This window comes from Erpetoichthys calabaricus, chromosome 8 (genome assembly GCF_900747795.2).
Source record: "Erpetoichthys calabaricus chromosome 8, fErpCal1.3, whole genome shotgun sequence".
Lineage (NCBI taxonomy): Eukaryota > Metazoa > Chordata > Cladistia > Polypteriformes > Polypteridae > Erpetoichthys > Erpetoichthys calabaricus.
In genome coordinates, this window is record NC_041401.2 from 85,591,458 (window position 1) to 85,615,089 (window position 23,632).

Here is a 23,632-nt window from a genome sequence, read left to right on the forward strand (position 1 = left end):
TACTGTTCACAAAAATCATAACACTAAACAGCTGTAATGATATAAACTTCATTAATATTAGTGCTATATATCAAGTGTACCAACACTTGTATATTTTTTTCCCCTTTTCAAAAATTCATCAATTTTTACACTGTTTAGGCTAGATTAAGAAAAATGCATTGATGCAATTAAATATTCAGTCAATATGTACAGAGTAAAAACTCATATGCTTATAATAAGTAAACAAGCAAGATATTGTAGCAGTTACTTTAAGAGATGTAATATAATCACCACAGAGAAAAGAGGTTAAAAATAATAAAAATAATCTTATATACTATTTATTGTGATTAAAGTAGAACAATTACTAGGAGCCAATTTAGCATAAAAGCTTTTCCTTTTCTAAAAATTAATTTTTTTAAAATAACGTTTTATTTTAGAAAGGTTACTTTAATGTAAAGATTCTTTTTGACATTTTTTAATTAATATAAAAAATTAATATCATTAGATATTTATAATTAAATATCATTATTATTGATATTTAATTAATTATATATCTAATGATATTAATATAATTAGATATATAATTAAATTAATATCATTAGATGCTACTTAAAAATGAAATAAATCATAAGAACTAACACCCTGGTACAGTGTGCAACAACAACTCTTTCAACTCCAGAAAATGCTGGAGAAAAAATAAGAGCAAAGATAGAAAAATTTAGAGAGCATTCAAAAGTAAAAAGCACAAAACAGTCACAATGATAGAGACAGACAAAGAGAAGAGTGCAGTAGGGCATTAAGAAAATTAATAATTAAGAAACAGTAATTGATAAGGCTATCATAAAGAAAATTAAATTAAAAGTACAACAAAAAACAACAACAGTATATAGTAGCATTTCTGGGCATAGAAAAGTGGCATTCAGTAGATAAATGAACCATTGGTACCCTAGTCTACTTAAAAGAATACTGAATATCTCATGCAATAAATAATGTAGCTTATGACTGTATTATTACTATTTTTGCTTTGATGCAAATTACAGAATAAATCACCATAAAGTTAAAATGGAACCTACCATCCAGGTTTTAATCCCTTCAGCTACTGCATACACTTGAACAAGTTCATCTGTTAAGGCAGCCTGGCCATAATTTAAAACTGGCAACAAAAATAAAACCAAGAGCTGTGAATCATATGATGAATTTTAGTAACAAAATACCTTACAGAACCATGTAAGCATTGTATTCAGTTTATTTATTTTGTTTTATTATCCAGGCTTCAACATTAAAAACCAGTTTGTTTTCAGAAAAAAACAATAGAGTGTACATAATTGTATGTATCTAACATTAAAACATGCAATCATAAAATAAATACATAAATCAAGAAATAAATATACACTGAATCATAAAATTAATGTAGAATCAACACAAAGGAAATTTTAAAAATTTAATGGTTAAACTTAAACACTGACCTGAAACCTGAACTTTTAATACTACTTGAGCATGCATACCCTGAATTTGAATGCCTTCCAAAAAGGGAAGTTGAAAAGAAGGCAATATGAAAACAAGGTCAATGTATTAATTCTCAAATTGGTATGGCATTTGAGACACAGGCGTGTCAAAGTAAAATTAAATGAACGAAACAACTGTAGACTTTGAATGCATTGCTGAAGACTGACTTAACTGAAATAAGCATCTCTTAAATGGGCATACATTAAAACTTGTATTAAAACTCCACAAATGTCACCCTCAATTGTTCATCACCATCAATGACTTTATAATTATATTCTAAACAAGTGTGATATGTTAAAAAGTGTTTAGGGAGCTACCCAGGTGTGCCATATAGGACTGCCTGTATGAGTGGGCAAAGGGACTAAATAACTGGGAAAAGTCCGAAGTGTTCAATAAGCGAATATGTGATGTGTCTCAGAAAGCTAATCTCCAAGCTGCTTTTTCTTTTTTTACCATTGGTTCTGACAGTCCCACCCCTTACGGACAGTTTAGCAAGCATATAGATTTAATGCTTCTGTAGCTGTAAGAATCGTGGTGTGCCTTAGGATTTTTTGGATCACAAAAAGAGTGCCAGCACAGAAAAACAGTTACCTACACTTTTGCTCCTGGCACACTAAAAAGTTCTCTATAGCATCTATCTTGCTTGAAAACTGATGCTATGCATTACTTGGGTAAAAAATGCATTCCAATGCATTTCAATATTTAGCAAAGATACTGCAAACTGGAATAATGGGAAGGGATAATCATTATTCTTCTATTTCATACAATTTTGTCATTATATTAGGACAGTAAGGATCAAGGTTATTTTAGTTGTACCTTTGTATTGCTAGTTTGTATCTCTATTTTTTTCTGACCTTAAATTCAGTTTTAGTTTGCCTTCATTGTGAATTTTTAGTTTTAATTTAGTTTTTATTTCACAAAGGCATTTCTAGTTTATTTTTATATATATTAGTTTCAGTTTTAGTAATTATGGTTAAAGAGCTACTATGGAGTTTAGTTCTATGTCACAATCAGTTTAATGTTAGTGAAAGGTTACTACACTACATGGTTTACTATTGGGTTTTCTTTTTGTCTGATAAAAAAGCATAATCAAAACTTGATACTATTGAATATGAACAATTTAATAAACATTTATGCTGAACAAATGTGCACTGACAATTGGCACCTTTCATCTTTTCCTTTTCTTGCCCAGAATGGGCCAATTTGTAATGAAATTTAGGTGAATTTTAAGGTTTGAGGGTTTCTTTTTTTATTCTAAATGTCTACAGCACACAATATATCATGCTCCAAGACAATATGCTTATAATCAATGCCTTTAATATACATTAAAAAATCTCCCATACTGGGCTTTGTTATTTTCTACCAGCCATATTGATCTCTGATTCCATTTCAGTCACATAAAATGTATAAACAGAATTTTGCCACCTGCAGGCCTGAAAAGATATCAAAAATCAAAACAGATTCTATTGTGCTCTGACAGATGTGAGCATTAAAACCATGGGGCCTTAGGAAAAACAGGGCTCTAAGGCTTCAATCAGTGTGCAGATCCCACCTAACTGTATTGAGGAAAACAAAGAAAAACAAGCATATAGTGTCAAGGTTAGGGGTAGTGAGAGTTGAATAGCCCATGTAAACAGAACCGTAAACCCTTACTGAGAAGAGCAAGAGCAGGTTATAGGAGTACCGACAGCCACTGACAGAAACAGCATCTGAGATTAGGAACAATTCATACATTATCTAAACTTACTTATCCAGAGCAGGATCACAGAAATCCTGGAGCATATCCTAGCAGGTTTGGATGCAAGGCAGGAAAAATCCCTGGTATGCAATATGTTTGATATGGCTGATGTTAGGAACAAAAACAGTGTGATATTTCAACTATCTACTGAGAGAGAGAAAAATTGAAAAAGGAGGGACTGATAGTTTAAAACATAATTCTGCTACCGGACACCTATTCAGCTTGCACTCTCACCAGAAATGCTGTGTAACCACCTGCCCTTCGTCACTGGCCACCGTGCAGTGAATGAATATATGTGGGGTGCTTGTGGTGGAAGACTTTGTTTTAAACTTAAAAGTTTAAGGGTTAAAGACTAACAGCAGGAATATTTATTCAAATACCAAATATGAAATTCTTATTAATATATTCTAATTAATTTCGGGACTGCTACATTACAAGTTACCCTTTATGTAAGTCAGGTTCTGCTGAAAACTAAAACTATTTTTAGTAAATTATTATTTTATTTCCATTAGCCTTTCCAGATACTTTAATAGTTTCATTTAATTTTAGCTTTTCATTTCGGCTTTGTTAATTATTTTATTTCAGTTTGCAAAAATGTTTTTTTTTTTTTTTTTTTTTTTTTAATAGTTTCAGTTTTGATTTTATATTTAGTTAACTATAATAACTTTGGGTAAGCACTGTAAGCTACCTGGCAGACTGGAAAGTTAAATAGAGAGGTACTAGAGACTTAAAATATTTTGGTTTTTAGTGCCTCTCAAAGAAAACATTTTGCACATATGGGATATGACATTGATTTGATTTTCTTACAGAAACATGACACGAAAAAGGGCATAATTTTTACCTTATTGCACCAGGACTACCATAAACCCCCATTCCTCCCACTCCCCTGCATCTATGTCAGTACGTATAAATCAAGGAAATGAATACCTGTACCACATACTAACATGTGGCAAAGCATTGTGAAATGCATAATTTGAAACTTTTAAATACAATTTTATTTAAAATTTTTCAAGGTGGTATATAAATACGGTACTGGTATATAAGTATATAAGTACAGTACTGTGTTGAGCAGATGGAAAGAGTACTTTGAGAGGCAGAGAAGAAGTTGGATGATGTGGAGATAGTGAATCAGGAAGTGCAACAGATTAGCGAGGAGGAAGTAAGGACAGCTGTGAAGAGGATGAAAATGGAAAGGCCGTTGGTCCAGATGACATACCTATGGAAGCATGGAGGTGTTTAGGAGAGACGGCAGTGGAGTTTTTAACCAGATTGTTTAATGGAATCTTGGAAAGTGAGAGGATGCCTGAGGTGTGGAGAAGAAGTGTACTGGTGCCGATATTGAAGAATAAGAGGGATGTGCAGGACTGCAATAACTACAAGGGAATAAAATTGATGTAGCAAGCCACAGCATGAAGTTATGGGAAAGAGTAGTGGAAGCTAGGTTAAGAAGTGAGGTGATGATTAGTGAGCAGCAGTATGGTTTCATGCCAAGAAAGAGAACCATAGATACAATGTATGCTCTGAGGATGTTGATGGGAGAAGTTTAGAGAAGGCCAGAAGGAGTTGCATTGCGTCTTTGTGGACCTGGAGGAAGCATATGACAGGGTGCCTCGAGAGGAGCTGTGGTATGGTATGAGGAAGTCGGGAGTGGCACAGAAGTACGTAAGAGTTGTACAGGATATGTACAAGGGAAGTGTGACAGTGGTGAGGTCTGTGGTAGGAGTGACAGATGTATTCAAGTTGGAGGTGGGATTACATCAGGGATCGGCTCTGAGCCCTTTCTTATTTGCAATGGTGATGGACAGGTTGATCGACGAGATTAGACAGGAGTCCCCGTGAACTATGATGTTTGCTGATGACATTGTGATCTGTAGTGAGAGTAGGGAGCAGGTTGAGGAGATCCTGGAAAGGTGGAGATATGCTCTAGAGAGGAGAGGAATGAAAGTCAGAACAAGACAGAATACATGTGTGTAAATGAGAGGGAGGTCAGTAGAATGGTGAGGATGCAGGGAGTACAGTTGGTGAAGGTGGATGAGTTTAAATACTTGGGATCAACAGTACAGAGTAACGGGGATTTTGAAAGAGAGGTGAAAAAGAGAGTGCAGGCAGGATGGAATGGGTGGAGAAGAGTGTCAGGAGTAATTTGTGACAGACGAGTATCAGCAAGAGTGAAAGGGAAGGTCTATAGGATGGTAGTGAGACCAGCTATGTTATATGGGTTGGAGACGGTGGCACTGACCAAAAAGCAGGAGACAGAGCAGGAGGTAGCAGAGTTAAAGATGCTAAGATTTGCACTGGGTGTGACGAGGATGGATAGGATTAGAAATGAGTACATTAGAGGGTCAGCTCAAGTTGGACGGTTGGGAGACAAAGTCAAAGAGGCGAGATTGCGTTGGTTTGGACATGTGCAGAGGAGAGATGCTGGGTATATTGGGAGAAGGATGCTAAGGATAGAGCTGCCAGGGAAGAGGAAAACAGGAAGGCCTAAGCAAAGGTTTATGGATGTGGTGAGAGAGGACATGCAGGTGATGGGTGTAACAGAACAAGATGCAGAGGACAGAAAGATATGGAAGAAGATGATCCGCTATGGCAACCCCTAACGGGAGCAGCTGAAAGAAGAAGAAGAAGATATAAACAGTACTGGATGTGTATGTAAAACTTTAGGTTCATATTTAACTTTTTTGTATTATTGTTCATAATGTAAAAAAAAAAAAAAAATTTTAAATTACATGAAAATGCTGCCCTGCCTGACACCATCGCCTCATTGCCAGCCATAGATCCAGCAATATTTTTTAACGCATTAAACAGGATGAATTAATAGCAAAAATTAATGTGATAAGTTTGCCAGGGCTAATAAATATACATAAACACAAAAACGCACACACAAATATATACATACAAAGACATATACATGGGAGAGGGAAAGAGATATGAGCAAGAAAGACAAACATGCGCAACACTCTAGGGTACAGTAATGAACAGGACTTGTGTATATCAGTGATTGTATTCTGATGTTAAACATTTGGGTCAACTTTAAAATGAACGACACAAGTGGTACTGCAGTTAAACATTAGTTCACATTTTATCCCAAAAAGGTAAAAACAATTCTGTTAAAGCTGTTTGGGCAAGCTACATGGTGTACGATATGGTAATTAAATACAACATACTGCAAGGAAAGAAAAAATTCTGATGCTGCAGAGTGGTGAAGTGTGATGACTTCTCAAAACACGAAGAATGCTGCTGTGCCTACATATTAGGAATAGCATTTGAGAACTATTTAAAAGAAAGCATTTTTCAGTAGAATATCATTAAAGATCCACCTCTCCTCCTCATTAACTGGTCAAGAACTGCAATTGAAAAGAAAAATACCATGTGAACGGAATTCATGTTTGTGGACTACTTTAATTTTTAGGAGGTTATTTAAGCAAAAATGTATGCATTTTGAACATTGTGAACATAGATGATGACTTGAATTGTGGATTATGTGACACGAGTGAAATTAGACTTTTGCATGGGTGTTTTTATACTGTTTACTGTTGTTCAGCACTGGTCACCATAGACTCCCATTCTATCAGAAACTATGTTATCTGCATTCCCCATGAAAACATAAGATTAAAAATTTTTTGTAAGCGATCAGTATAAACCACAGGGGTAAGTAATATATTTTAAAAAAATCCTTCGTGGATGGAGCATTCCTTTAAGTTGTATTGGGACATTGAACATTGTGTTTCTTTTGCTCTTACTAGTATTATCACTGCTTGCACCTAATTGTCATTTAATTTTGATATATGTTAACTTCACCTGAAACAGCAAGTTTAAAGAAGGGTTTAACTGCATCTGTTAAACTTTATAAAATAAAAGTTGATTAAAACTTTGATTGAAATTAATAATCTATTCAGAACAACATACAGATAACCTGGAGGTAAACATTACAAAGAAAGATACAAAAATGCATAGCTTTCTTGTACAAGGAACCTTACTATAAATATTGAAATATACTAATTTCTGAATCACTACAGTAATCCCTCCTCAATCGCAGGGGTTGCGTTCCAGAACAACCTGCGAAAGGTGAAAATCCGTGAAGTAGAAACCATATGTTTATATGGTTATTTTTATATTGTCATGCTTGGGTCACAGATTTGTACAGAAACACAGGAGGTTGTAGAGAGACAGGAACTTTATTCAAACATTGCAAACAAACATTTGTCTCTTTTTCAAAAGTTTAAACTGTGCTCCATGACAAGACAGAGATGACAGTTCCGTCTCACAATTAAAAGAATGCAAACATATCTTCCTCTTCAAAGGAGTGCGCATCAGGAGCAGAGAATGTCAGAGAGAGAGAGAGAGAAAAGCAAACAAAAATCAATAGGGCTGTTTGGCTTTTAAGCATGCTAAGCACCGCCGGACAAAGCAGCTGCAAGGATGTACAATGTAAAGGTAGTCTTTCAGCATTTTTTTTAGAGGAGCGTTCTTATCCTCTAGGCCAGTGTGCGAACAGCCCCTCTGCGAACAGCCCCTCTGTCAGAAGCAGAGAATGTCAGAGAGAGAGAGAGAGAGAGAGAGAGAGAGAGAGAGAGAGAGAGAGAGAGAGAGAGAGAGAGAGACCAAGAAAAACAAACAATCAAAAATCAATACGTGTCCTTCGAGCTTTTAAGTATGCGAAGCACCGTGCGGGAAGCATGTCACTTGACAAAGCAGCTGCACAGAAGGGAGCAACGTTAAGATAGTCTTTCAGCATTTTTAGACGAGCGTCCGCATCCTCTAGGGGTGCGAACAGCCCCCCTGCTCACACCCCCTCCGTCAGGAGCAGAGAATGTCAGAGCGAAAGAGAGAGAGAAAAGTAAACAATCAAAAATCAATACGTGCTGTTTGGTCTTTTAAGTATGCGAAGCACAGTGCGGGAAGCATATCGCTTGACAAAGCAGCCACATTTAAGCCCAGCAAGGATGGCAGCAATGTGAAGGTAATCTTTCAGCGTTTTTTGAGGAGCGGCCGTATCCTCTAGGGGTGCGGACAGCCCCCATGCTCACAATATATTTGAGGAGTTTTATTTAATACGTAATACGCGCTCTGGTTGGGTAGCTTCTCAGCCATCTGCCAATAGCGTCCCTTGTATGAAATCAACTGGGCAAACCAACTGAGGAAGCATATACCAAAAATTAAAAGACCCATTGTCTGCAGAAATCCGCAAACCAGCAAAAAATCAGCGATATATATTTAAATATGCTTACATATAAAATCTATGATAGAGTGAAGCCGCGAAAGTCGAAGCGCGATATAGCGAGGGATTACTGTATATGAAAGTATTGATACTGCAAAGAAACAATTTCTCTACAACATTTCATTTTTTAGGCAGCACTTTAATGAATAAAACATGTCAAAATATGTTTGTGAAACACTGACTTGGCATTGCAGATTTTTAAGATCAGAAAAACTAAAAATCTGCCGATGTTATATACATGTTTTATTAAGAATGCTCAAATCACCTCAAATTTTTTAAAATGTAAAAGCAAAGCAGTCAGGGAATGGATAAAAGAAAAATTCCAAGTTACTGAATATTCCTTGAAAACAGTTGAGTTAATCATTAAAAAATGGAAAGAAGATGGCACAGCTTTAAAATATGTCTATAGAAGGCCATTCTCAAAAGTTGACTTACTGTGCAGGGAAGACCCTACTGAGGAAGGCTATCAAGAGGTATAAGATAAGTTTCAGTAGGTGAGATGCGAGATACTGTTTATATAACAACTCACAGATTGCTGACAAAGATGCCTCTTCAAAATGCTGACTTGAAGAGGGTGACTACGTATGCATTTTTCCCCCATTTAATAATTATAATAAATTTAGATCAATTTGTAGATGTTTTTACTTTGACATATACAAGTCTTTTTATGATAACCACTGTCAAAAAAACCTAATTAAATCCATTGCGATTCAAAATTGTAAAACAATAAAACATGAAAAAGTGCAAAGGGATGAAAAGGTACTGCTTTTGGGTAAAAACCAAGAAGCCATTCAGAGCACCACTATGCTGTTCAAAAGCATACAATAAAAGAATTAACATGAATTAGCAAACACTTGATTTTTTTTCCCTGAGAAATGCCTACAATTCTTGACATTCATTTAATTTAAAATAAGATTAAACCAAAATTCTTTAAGCATTACCATAGTTCCGCAGAGAAGTGTACAGAGCAGGGGTATGGTATACCATTGAGACAAAAATGGCATTGACAGCTTGATCAACTTTTGATCCAGTCACGGTCTCATTCCTGGATGGCTGTTTCTTGCAAGCTAACATAAGTGAGTTCATAAGGGCTGTCCTAGAATCCATAACATCTTGAAAGGTGTCCCACTTGGCAAATCCCACAAGAAACTGCATAAACTCATCTTTACCAACACTCTCCTCCTATCAAAAGAAAAAGAAAAAATCTGAATTAGCATAAGCCGCCCTAATTCAGGGTGCTCATAAGAGATGTAATGATTTTCTCCATGAAGCAGAAGTACATAATAAACAAAAATAGTTGCATCAAATATTTGTATTATTAAAATGTGTGCTTCAATTTGAATATTTCAAATCCAAATTTTCTTGATTGCAATAGAAAAAAAAATCAAAAATAACATCATATTCGTAATTACTGACCTTGAAGACTAAAACTATATCCCACATGCGTATGTTTGAAATTTGTAATTTTTAACCTCCTGGGAGTGGCTTTCAGAGGGCTAGGACTACAGGTAAAGAATCAGATACCAAAATCTTATATTCATGATCAGAAACCTCGAAATAAATCAAAGCTACAGTCTGCATGCCTATATTACTAATCTTTCAAAGTTTTGTGAAAAGGAGTAATTTCAATCCCCATATGTGGGGGTTTTCTTATACAGGTAAGTCAGGAGGTGCTGGACAAGAAAAACTGAAGTGATTTCAGTGTTCATAAGTATTTCTTATTAACACAATATACTTAAAAGTATATGTTTATTTCATGTACAATAAATGTAACAGCCACAAAAACATTTAAAGTAGTTATTAACATAACATAAGCACTGATACAGTCTCTAACAAAAGATGGAAAAATGGGGTAGATAAAAGAAGTGGAGAGGTGGCCTTTTGCTCTTATGCAGCAAAAATCTGGAATACTTTACCATAAGAGACAGGCCAGGGCTAACACTGTGGATCGTTTATATATTATAATAAAATAAAATAAAAAAAACCTTTAATTTTGTGTTTTCATAGCTACATTTTAGTTGTACTCTAAATAAACTAGATATCCACAGAATCGTCATATTCTTCAATGATGAATAAATAATAATGAATTTGTAACCATTATTATTTATCTCTACTTTTTTCAGTTCTATTTTCTGGTTCTTCATTGATGGCATTCTGCACCACCTCCACTTGATCAAAGAACTATGATGTTTGAAAGAAACCTGATACTCAAACTTCCCACGAAACTCACTGTGACCAGTCTTTTAAGAGGAAGCCTAAAAAAACAATAAGGAACTACTTAAAAACATTTATGGTAGGTAGAATGCCCAATGGGGTTGGGTGGTCTTTTGGCTTTGGAACCCCTGAAGATTGTTGATTCTCTACAGTTTATCTGGAGTTTTTTTTTTTCCCCTGCCCACCTGAACTTATCATCAGACTCATCTTTAGACACTCTACTGCTCTATCAATTATATATTTGTATTACTGAATTGTGAATTATTCATTTTTGAATGTTATGTATTCATTATTATTCTTATCTAATGTGAATTTGTTTTCTTTGCTTGTAACCATTGCTTTGACGTCTTGCAAAGCACTTTGAGCTACATCCTATGTATGAAAATGTGCTATGGAAATAAATGTTGCTGCTGTCAAAAGTTATGTACATTACAGCACATAGAAGACTAATGGTACTTATGTAACAAAAGAAAATTTGGCCGTGTTTCTGGTCAGTCCCATTAAGGTTCATATACAGTATGATCTTAGGATTCAATAACAAATTCTGACCAGTGAAATGTGCAGTTGTTTCATCCAAAAGAAGAAAACATAATGCACTATTTGCAATGCAATATATTTTGTATTAAGTAACTATACAACTTAGTTTTTTTTGTAAGTAATGACTAATGTAATGAAGTTACAGTCATCCCTCACCTATCGCGGGGGTTACATTCCAGAGCCCCCCGCGATAGGTGAAAATCCGCGAAGTAGGGACCTATATTTATTTTATTATTTATACATATTTTAAGGCTTTATAAACCCTTCCCACACTCTTATAAACCTTTCTCACTCTCTTGTTAACCTTTCCCACACTCTTATAAACACTTCCTATGCTCTTAAACACTTTCTACATTCTTAAACACCGCAGACCAACACTGCACACTGCACGCAGCGATCAGACGTCGATGTGTCTGCACTCGCTTTGTGAAGGGGGGCAGCTGAACTCACGCTGAGCAGAAATGGACTTTGTGCTGCTTCTGCCAAAATGCCTGCTTGTCGCTCTGCGCGTTCGGAAGGAGGAGGAGGAGTGGGGGTGTGTGAGGGCTGAACGCACATTCGCTCAAACCCCCCTCCCCGGAGGCGCAGTACGCTCCTGCCACTTCGCATTGTCAAGGGGGTGGGGAGCTGAATGAACGCTAAGGAAAAGTGGACTTTGTGCTGGCTTTGTGCTGCTTGTCGCTCTGCGTGTCAATAATTTAAAAGCCTGTACAGCACCTATTTTCCTGTCTCACTGTCTTGTCTTGCGTGAAGTTAAAATGTTTTATAATAGTGAGATGTTACTCATATCCTTAGCCCGACATCCACATATCATATGTGTTAACAAAGTGTGTTTTTTAAGTTTACATGTGTTTAAAGCATGTGGGATGGGTATTTTAAGGCTTAAACTATAAAAATGTTTATTTATATGGTCTTTCTATATCGCGGATTTTCTCCTGTTGCTGATGGGTCTGGAACATAACTTCCGCGATAGGCGGGCAATCACTTGTATTTAAAAACCCGCGAAGTCGTGAATCCGCGAAAAGTGAACCGCGAAGTAGCAAGGGATTACTGTACCTTTAAAAGTACAGTAACATGTCCCAAGCACTTAGAACTCCTGACCAATAAATGAAGGGTAAACATGGGTCTTGATAGTGATTCTTCCAGACGTAATTGTGTGTTTTATAAATTTTGAGCATTCAACTGGATAAAAGACATGTGAATTATGCAGCTTGAGTAATGTGAAGATTTTTTTCTTCCCACATGGATGTTTTTTACACCATTTACCATTGGACATAAACGGGTTAACTATTACATTCCAGTTGTCACACACGTGTGCATAGGAGGCAGCTGAAGGGCTTAGAGATGAATGATATTACATCCGCCCAGGGGGTGCACTGATGCTCTAAGTTCCCTGCAGGCCTTTCCCGGGAAATCCCACCAGGAGCCACCGCCTTGACTCGGGACACATCACTTCCGGTCCCGGTCCAGAGGACGACATCACTTCCGGTCCCGGGCCCAAGGACAACATCACTTCCGGTCCCAGCCCCGAGGACAACATCACTTCCCCCAAACTTCCTATAGAGCCTCACACCTTTTCCCTGGAAGTGAGTTCTGTTTTGGACTCTGTCTTGTAAACTTGACTCAGCTACGAATCATTTACTTTTGCAGCCAGGATACTGAATTATATGGGTGGCTGCCCCAAACTTTGCCATGTCTCTTGTCTCTTCTTCTCACACAGTATATCATAAATGTTTCTTTTGTTTGGCGCAAAAACATGAGATTAAACATATTCCTCGGCCATTACTACAAACTACATGGTGTAACTAACATTAAAAACAAATGACCATTTCTGGGTGGAGTATTCCTTTAAAACACTTATGATACTAAATATTACATAGCCATTTTTGAAAAAACCTAAGTCTTTTTTATATTTTACACTATTTAATGAATTTTATACATAAATGAAAGTTTGAATTCCCAATAAACCAAATCCAATAATTTGGGTCTATTTTGGATCCTAAAATTCTCACTTTATCTGTGAGTATATACAGAAACCAATCCTCAAATTCCAATGAGAATGCTTGCCACATAGCATTTACTCGCTTCATTTGTGTTTTTCTGATTCGTTGCCATTCACATGTAATAAGGATTTAGCCACATAAAAATTGTGTAATTTGTTTGATTGAAATAACTTAATATTGTAGACTGATTCTGAACATTCACAATGTTGAATTGCAGACAGAAACACAAATCTTCACTCTTTGTAAATTGATTTTAAAAACAAAATGTTTGGAATTAAGGTACCAAATTTACTTAAAAAAATTATGAAGAAAAAAGTTCTGATATTAGTAATTCTACAGTATTCTCTGTGTGAGCACCATGTCTGTGTTGGAAACACAAGCAAGACAGTTTAAAAGGCTGTGCTAAAAGGCTTCATTTATCTGGCATGGTGAATACATAAAAAGACCCGGGGTCTCATGTATACACGGTGCGTACGCCCATTTCCACGTACACAAAGCGATGTATAAAAACTAAACTTGGCGTAAAGCCACTAACATTCTCACAGCAGCACAATCCATTGCATACGCATGTTATCTGCTCGGTTTTGCAAACTGGTGGCACCCTGCGTCAAAGCAGTGCTACTGTTCCTGTGTAGTTTCCAATTCTTTATAAGATTCACATCCCTGCCGCAGCTTTATCAAATACATTGAAATGAACCGCATACTGTTTATAAATTTAAGGCATTTTATTGTAATCAACCTGTAACAATATAAAGGTCCACAGAATGGCCAAACTATTCCAAATATCACAGCTACTTTAGCGTTGTTACTCTCAATGTAACACTTGGGAGTATTTTAACCCACTGTATCTGAGTGTGGAATCACAGCTATACAGCAGCTGATCGGAAAGCTCTACGGTGGACTGTGTCAACAGCACAGAGGATCGGGATACAGTATCTGGCCCTGGAGAATATTCATAGCGCATGCTGCCTTAGCCATGCGCAGTCTATTTGAACTTATCCCATTTGGAAAACCCTTCAGATCCTACCCTGTAGGGACCTCGCCATTCAGAAACAGTTTTATCCCTAAAAGCTATAAACGCATTCAATCAGTCCATCAAGTGCTCCTAGTAGAACTGTTTGTACTTATAAGACAATTGCCTCACTTTAAACTTGCACTACAGTTGTAATATTGCACAACCTGAGCCACATTACGAACCATTTGCACTATCTGCACTATATGTACATGTATATTGTACTTATGCTTTTATATTGTACTGTATATTTTTAATTGTTTTTTATCATCATCATCATTATAATTACCATTTTATAGGAAAATAAGTTTATGAAGGATTTGCATATTGAATCTCATTGAACCATATAATAACAATAAAGGAGCTCAATTCAATTCAACAGAAGAGAGCATGTATTTATAGATGGTGACGACTGGCTTCTAAGTCGATTTAGTTTTCCAAGAGTTATCCTGACATCATTTTTAAGTCGAAATGTATTCAAGTATTTATACTACATTATACAGACAAAATTTTTAATTTCATTTAAATAATGTATACTGCTAATAATTAAATGTGTGGGCACATTGGCGCAGCAGTGGCGATGAGCTAGCACACCTTTCAGGGATTGTTCCTGCCTCGCGCTGTATGCTTGCTAGGATTGGCGCGACCCTGAATGGATAGATGGATGGAATAATTAAACATGTACTACGAAGATATTTCATTGTTCCTTAAAAGTTTTGAAGAATCAGCATTCTAAGCTTACAGAAAGAAAAGGAAGGACAGGAATTGGGGTTTGGTACGTTTGAAAGAGACAGTACTGCTGCAATAAATTATTTCATCAAGGGTGGCGCACATCTCAGCAAGCATCTTCTGGGAGGCAGAAACAAACTCTGGACAGGGCACCAGCTCATTGCTACCACTGCTCCACCATGCACTCATGTTTAATACATGTTTTAAATTCAATTCATCATGAAAATGACATCAAGTATATATCTTAGTATTTAAATTGTTCAAAGAGCTGTAATATCATGAATGTAATGTATTCCGTGTCCTGTCGGCATAAGAGAAAGCCCGTTTAAGAAGCACATAGTGATTTGCATACAGAAGAACACAAAGAATATGAAGCATTTAATGTGCTAGTTACGATGGGATCTGAGAAACTCTAGTAAATGAAACATTGATTTTAAGAATAAGTTTACAACATTCTACTTTAATGACCAAATAAACTACGAGATTTAAGTGGACATTTAGACCGTTTTTTCCACTATGTGCCTATTTGTTTTTCTTTTCCCTGTACCCTACTACGCTTCCATATCACACTCAGACGGTGGGCTACAACTTGCCTTATCGCGGCGACTTTGATATCTGACCACTACTTTTTTTTTATTTCGGGCACTGTGTGTCCTTCTGAACGTGAACTTTCAAGTTTCTCCACCACTCTATGTCACTTGATCAACTTCCTTTTGTTGTTTATACTACTGCTTAAGCCAACAAATAGTATGCTTTTCCTTGCCTCGACTTTGCATTTGCTGAAATTATTTTGTTCACATGCCTTTGCCATTGTCATTTAACCAATCATCGAATGTTGATATTTACATTAACTTCCATATTAAAATATGCAAAATTACGGGAGGAGTCTGGGTGGGATGGCAGGCATGTGCGTTACTTTCATGCTGACCAGGATTTATGGACCAGAAGTGAGTGGAAGTTGGCTTATGCATGGTTTTGTTCATCTGAATTTTTTTGTGCGTACGCACATTTCCTCTTTTGTCCGTACGCCATGTTTTAGTGTAAATTCTATGCACGCCATTATACATGATGTCCCTGGTCTAGACACAGCTGATGAGACAAAATCAAGCCCTTGGTCCTATTACCAGAGAATGATGATGATAGTTAAGTGGTGCTTTCACAGCTGATTTTTCCAAGTTAAGCCAACATTAAAAGCAAAGCTAACTATTTTTCCCATCTAATACTATATGCGTTTGGTAATGTATTATCTTCTTTCAGGGGTGGGTGTGTGTGTGTGTTTTGTTTTTTTGTTGATAGCATTAGACTCATGATAACCAAGATAACCAAATTATCAGACAGTGTGTGCTCAATGCAATACAGCTGGTGACAGTGCCTCTAAATGTAATGTGGTACCTGGCTCAAGATAACAGATTATTTACCAAATGCACATGTGCTGCTATGGTATTTTAAAACTGTATATTATGCAGTTTGTGCCACTGTATATTATGCAGTTTGTGCCTCAGTTTTGTCGAATAATCACAAACAAGCTATGTACTGTACAACAAACCATTTTTCATGAAGGCATCAGTTCTGCTTCTGGATGTAAAATTATATGACGTGTAGCCTAAATATTGCTTTGATGCATCTACTGTAATGAACATGTCTTAGAATAAAGACTATGTCAAGCAAAGCAATGAAGCAAGAACATTAAATTTACCAATACATACTTGTATTTACTCACATAATCAATAAGATTATTCAATTTAAACCCTAATGTAAATGAATCTAACAATGGTTAATCGTTAACATTGTATGTGTCCCCCCAACTGCCCAAAAATGATTTACATGGTTTCTACAGAGCATCTTAATACTTTTCATTTGTAGCTTCTTGAGAAATATAAATGTTTGCCATTTTCTCAGCCTCAGAATGCATATATATTTTTCCCAAGTAAAGAATATTTTAATGGATTTATACTTTCCCTTTTCAATATAAATTACACTACTGTTTGTCAAGCAGCAAAACAACAGGCACCAGAAGAAGTAAAGTAGTTTACTTTTCATTCTCCAGTGGACCCTGCAGCATCCCTGCAGTGGACCCTTACAGTCCATGCAGGTGGCACAGTGGTAGCACTGCTGATTTGCAGTATGGAGATTGTGGGTTCACTTCCCAAGTCCTCCCTGCGTGGAGAGCGCTTTGAGTAGTGAGAAAAGTGCTATATAAATGCAAAGAATTATTATTATTATTATTATTATCATCTTAAAATAGTGAAGATGAAATAATATAGTTAAGAACAGCTGACAATACTTTCTTAAAGATATACAGCTTAATAATAATGATTGCGCAAGAAAGCTACAGAGCAAAATTAATGAAATGTGAAATCACCATTAAAGATTCACGTCAAAAAGCCAGTTTTATTTGATAGTTTTAATATTAGAGGAATTTCCTGTGACTGTTTCATGTTCAGTTCAATTAAAGAACTAGGCTCAATACAAAATGTAAGTAATGAAGTAGCTTTGTTTCTTATACAAACACCCAATTTTACTGAAAAAGTGACAATGTTTCTTATATTGGCACAAAGTCATTACATCTGTTTTCTTGTGCAATTAAAAAGCTCACAAAAAATGTCACATGTATAAACACTGAGTTTATTTTGTCTGAGTCTGTTGAATTCCATCAGTATGTGATACATATGAACTGAAATTAACTATTGTTGAAAATCCTTCTAAAGAAAAACATTTAACATTAGAAAAACTAAATGTTTTACCGTACCTTTCCCATATTTGAAACAAGCAAGCAACTGTTTTTATTTCCCGATTCTGAAGGGTTTATGGATAGTCCATGCCTTAAGATTGGCTTCCAAACTGATGAGTTCAAAACAGGAGGAATTTTTGCTGGTGTCAGCTCACTGGTACATGTTATCTCTAAAAAACAGAACATATAGAATTTTTTAACTAATCAATGTAAAACTATAAAACAAAAGTACAGAATGTGTGTTAATGTAGATAAGCCAGTAATTAATCAGAAAGTTATACCATATATATTTCAGCAACATAAATGCAATGTACCCAACAGAGCAATTGCATTTCACCATTGACATTTATATTTGCAAACTATCAGAAACTGAAACCTTCATAAAACACTTCAATTAAAATTTTCACTAAATGCCTTAATTTCATTGTTTACCTTATATAATAATGGGGAAAAACTCAGATTTTAATGTCAGTCTTCTAGCCATCCAGAAATGTTACTTTAATACTCTTGTTAAACATTCTTTGGATACACAAAATTCTGCTCCTGGTTATCCTAGTGTTTGTTTTTTTTATTTTTCTTTTGTTTTCCCTGTGTGCTACAGTTTGCATGTCAGTGCCACCTGCTAGTTCAGAGCAAGTGAAATGTCTGAACATACTGAAGCAAGATTAGCACACAAAATGACCAGAGCTTAACATTACTTACCCACGGAACACCGCATGCTGCTTCTATATAGTGTAATATCGTATATTTTGGCAGGGGGGTGATAGGTGAGGCTTCATCAAGAGAGGAAATGTAGTGCAACACAAAAGAGAACCAAAGGACAGTTGTTTAACACCTGCTTTATTGGCTTTTCGTCATAATTTAACCACTATGAACTGTTCACCTTGAACTAAAGGCACGAGTTAGTTATGACAGCATTCATGTTTACACCCTATTAAATAACTTACCGCAATTCTGGAATCCAAACAGAACCAAAAAGAATAAATTTCCAACTCAAGAAAGCAGAGACATTGATAGAAATGGTGTGTGGATGATGGATGGGACAGCTAGCAATAACAACAGGGTCACCATTTTAAAAGGTAAAAATCTACAAATATACCCAGGCAACGCTGGGTACTGTGGCAAGAATTGAATAAACGTATACAAAGTCCTGCTTTAATGGTAATATAAGTTCTCCATGCTGCTGCTTTCAACTACACTACTTTGTAGTTTGTTCCATGTATCTACAATTATCTGGCTTAAAAAGCATTACCTATTATTTGTCCACTATTTACCTTGAGTCAATTTCCATCTCTGTTTCAAATTTTTGTTGAAAAATAGTAAAAACATACACTTATATCTTGTCTCTTATCAACCATCATTTGAAGCTGAGCAAACAACATCTATTTCATTCTGTGCTTCTGTGGCCCGAGTATTGGAAAGGCATTAAATGATAAAATGTATTATTTTATTATTAAGGAATTGTGTATATAGGTACAGCTTATAAACTGCATGCTTGTCACAAGTAGGACCTGTTCTCTAGACTTTTTGTTATTCTATTATGTCCATATTATAACAAGAGGCTAGGTGGTTCTGGAGTGTGGGATTACAACATATGCAAGGAAGTAGTAGTTGTAACTGTAGTACCACTGTTATTTAATAAATGTCATAGCATGTAGACTAATCAGAAGCCAGCCTAGGATAAAACTCAAAAATGGAGCATGCATATGACTGCTATACAACTGCCAGAATGCTGAACACTGTATGGGAACATCCATAAAAGTCAGAAAGTTTTCATGTTTATATAGAAAGGTATGTTTTTTGTTGCAGACCACAAAATGGTTCTGAGTTATACAAACTATTTGTCCCTAGTCCAAAGCTTAAAAGACAATCATACATTTATGGTACAGCGTTTGACACAGTAATCAGAGATCACATTTATCACCGACATGCTGTATAATCAAGTAAGAATGCATTTCCTAAAATTTAAATAAAAGCAACAAAAAAATTAAATGACTAAAGTGTAGTTCTGGTCCAGTTCATAATGAAGGTGATTCACCTGTAGTAGATACTATGCAAAAGAATGAAAAAGGACTAGCAAAAGAAAATTATACTTTCAAACCGAAGTGGGGGAGGTTTGGTAATCTGCAAGCAGCCAAAATGAGCCCTGCTTAAAGCAAGGACTATTGCAAGTACAGTAATCCCTCCTCTATCATGGGGGTTGCGTTCCAGAACCCCCCGCAAAAGGTGAAAATCCGCGAAGTAGAAACCGTATGTTTATATGGTTATTTTTATATTGTCATGCTTGGGTCACAGATTTGCACAGAAACACAGGAGGTTGTAGAGAGACAGGAACTTTATTCAAACACTGCAAACAAAACATTTGTCTCTTTTTCAAAAGTTTAAACTGTGCTCCATGACAAGACAGAGATGACAGTTCCGTCTCACAATTAAAAGAATGCAAACATATCTTCCTCTTCAAAGGAGTGCGTGTCAGGAGCAGAGAATGTGAGAGAGAGAGAGAGAGAGAGAGAGAGAGAGAAAGAGAAAAGCAAACAAAAATCAACAAGGCTGTTTGGCTTTTAAGTATGCTAAGCACCGCCGGACAAAGCAGCTGCAAGGATGTACAATGTAAAGGTAGTCTTTCAGCATTTTTTAGAGGAGCGTCCGTATCCTCTAGGCCAGTGTGCGAACAGCCCCTCTGCTCACACCCCCTCCGTCAGGAGCAGAGAATGTCAGAGAGAGAGACAGAGAAAAACAAACAATCAAAAAGCAATACGTGCCCTTCGAGCTTTTAAGTATGCAAAGCACCGTGCGGGAAGCATGTCGCTTGACAAAGCAGCTGGACAGAAGGGAGCAACGTGAAGGTAATCTTTCAGCATTTTTAGACGAGCGTCCGTATCGTCTAGGGGTGCGAACAGCCCCCCTGCTCACACCCCCTCCGTCAGTGAGCAGAGAATGTCAGAGTAAGAAAGAGAGAGAGAGAGAGAGAAAAGCAAACAATCAAAAATCAATACGTGCTGTTTGATCTTTTAAGTATGCGAAGCACAGTGCGGGAAGCATATCGCTTGACAAAGCGGCCATATGTAAGCCCAGCTAGGAAGAGAGCAATGTGAAGGTAATTTTTCAGCGTTTTTTGAGGAGCGGCCGTATTCTCTAGGGGTGTTGAACATACCCCTTGCTCACAATATATTTGAGGAGTTTTATTTAATACGTAATACGCGCTCTGGTTGGGTAGCTTCTCAGTCATCTGCCAATAGCGTCCCTTGTATGAAATCAACTGGGAAAACCAACTTAGGAAGCATGTACCAGAAATTAAAAGACCCATTGTCCGCAGAAATCCGCAAACCAGCAAAAAATCCGCGATATATATTTAAATATGCTTACATATACAATCCATGATAGAGTGAAGCCGCGAAAGTCGAAGCGCGATATAGCGAGGGATTACTGTATATAAGGAAAACACGACTTCATAAAATCACACATTTAAGGGTCTAAGCCAGAGAGAAACAACATCATGGAGAAGGAGAAGTGAGAAGGATGGAAGAGTATTGCCACTGGGACATAGGCAAATAGTTTGCTAATTATGATTTTATGAAATTAGGCAAAAACAAAGACATTTCTGATATGATAAGGCCATTGTTGGAAAAGGAGTAAGCATTGTTATCCCATTGCAAAGAGGAACTCAAAAGATTTTTTTATATCAGTAGAATTCAACATAGAAACAATCTAGCTCAAAATGTTTGTGCAAAAGCAGGGACTGATTTAAAGGCTTTATGTTAACTGTTACTGTTAACATATAACTGTTAATAATAACTTATTGCATATCACTGAATTTCTGAAGATATATAAAGACATTTTCAAAGGAATTACCTTTTTGTTAAGTCAGTATAAAATCTAGCAGTAGGATAGTACTGAGCCAGTTATACTCCCACTGAGTAAAATGCCTGCTACCAAGTAAAGTACTAGTTGTTTAAGAAGATATTCCAATACTAAAGCTAGATTCTCTTAGAAAGAAGAACATGGTCAAGATGCAAAAATGATTTTTAAGTTTTAGTGCTTTAAAAACAAGACTTAGAGAGGGTTTTTATTTATGTATACATTACAAACAATAATGGCAACTAATCTAATAGGAATACACATAGCAGCAGGCATATTTTTAAGCAGTTAGATTACCTGTCCAAGAAAGGAGTGCAAGTAAAAATACAAAGAATCAGCTTTAGAATTGAACTCCCAATGAATTAAATTGCTCAGTGCCAGGCAACCCTTATTTGAACATTTATTGGAGCAGAGCAATGGGAATTCCACAAACCATGACTTAATGTATTATCTGTTACAATGAACAACTATCAGACTTATCAAGGAAAAACTGAATTACTCAAAAAACAAAAGTGTACTTAAGCTTTTGGTAAAGAAACAGATTTTACATTTTAAAAGTGAAGAGTACAAAGTTTTAAATCATACTATATTCATTTAAAATTGATTTACTATTTTTTTTACGGAGACAAAAATAAAAATACTGGAGAGCAGGGACAGTCAGTTGTGCCAGCATTCAAGATAAAGACTTATCCTTAAGTATGATGCCAAAAGCATCATAAAACATAGCTATTCTGAAGGTACAGACAGAATCCCTCTAAACAAGTTTAAAGTATATGTTAACAATAAACTTGGGTCCCAATTAAAAATAACTCTCTAATTAAGATATTACAAGTCCATTAGAGTGCATGTGTGTTAATGTGCATCACAATTAAGCAATTAGTAATATTTTGTATTTGTTTTAAGAATTTATTTTTTTTTTAATGTTTTTATCTCATGGGGTATTTCTATGTAAATTTTGAAACTCAAGACAAGATGACTTAGAACAGATAATTGATCTCTTTCAAGAGTACCTATTTCCAATAAACTATTTGTCATTATGATTTCAACAATATACAGAATCAAGTGCAATGTGCATATGCACTGCTTACCTAGTTGAAAAAAAGATAGCACCAAAGGACAGGTTGCGGTAAAGTGAGGTCCATGGCTGTTTGGTGGTTTTAATAAATAATTACTGCATTCACGTCTTCATGTTTGTGGGGCATGGTAGCGTGGCGAGCGGTTCCCGTGTGCAATTTGGGAGCAGATGATCTTGCAATTAATGCACAGGTATGAGCAACTCGGAGAGCCAGAGCAATGTGCACTAAAACGAGCGACTTGCCGTGGAAGACCAGGAAGGCAGCGGGGGTCGAGGAGGCTTGAGATGAGAGCTCCAACTTGAGCTTGGGGTCCCAAACCTAGGTATGGAGAGGGAGACAAGCCGTAGCCATGGGACAGCAGGGACCCGAATCTGTGTAAGGTCAGCTGCGTGTGTCAGAAGGGTGACTCCTCTGTTGCAAGGCCCACATGGGATAAGCAGAGGAGCCGCCAATGAGAAAGAAGGCACCAGATTTTTAGCAACAACAGTTTCCTGCCAGTTGATTTTAACCTAATTTTTAATTAATATTTATTGGATTATTTTAACATCCACTTCACCTTATTTTTGGTTTTTAACAAAACAACTGATTCATTTTTACACAATCCCCTTGCTTCATGTGTGTTTTGTCCTCAACTGCCATGCTCATCTGGTTACGTTATCAACAGTGTCAGGTTCAAGAGGCTCCCATAAATGAAGAGGCAGCAAGGAGCCGACCTGCACCAAAACACAGGTGTCAAGACTTGAACTTTAAACTATGGATTGCAAAGCACAGATTTTACTACCAAATCACCAATCAGCAGATATTACCAACAAACAAGAGTGAATTTATCATATTTTTTTAAATGTGTTCTACATTATCATTACCTAGACACATCAAAAAGAAATATCTGAATGCTGTAGACTAAAGGAAATTTGGAATTATGATAGAGTGCAGATTTTCAGGAATTTTATCTGAGGGCCACTGATGATGTGCTTTTAACATTTTTTTCCCCGTATTTACAATTATTTTTAAGGTTACTCTTATTTCTT

At 36.3% G+C, this 23,632-nt stretch overlaps 1 protein-coding gene across 1 annotated transcript in view; it reads right to left on the reverse strand.

Moving 5' to 3' along the window:
* zzef1 (zinc finger, ZZ-type with EF hand domain 1) overlaps positions 1-23,632 on the reverse strand; it is a 281,144-nt gene that overhangs the window by 113,780 nt on the left and 143,732 nt on the right. The window contains exons 25-27 of the mRNA XM_028807021.2: positions 17,689-17,840; positions 9,386-9,626; positions 1,053-1,132 (exon numbers count right to left, since the gene is read on the reverse strand). Coding sequence (XP_028662854.1) covers positions 1,053-1,132; positions 9,386-9,626; positions 17,689-17,840 — 473 coding nt within the window. The remainder of the gene's footprint in view (positions 1-1,052; positions 1,133-9,385; positions 9,627-17,688; positions 17,841-23,632) is intronic.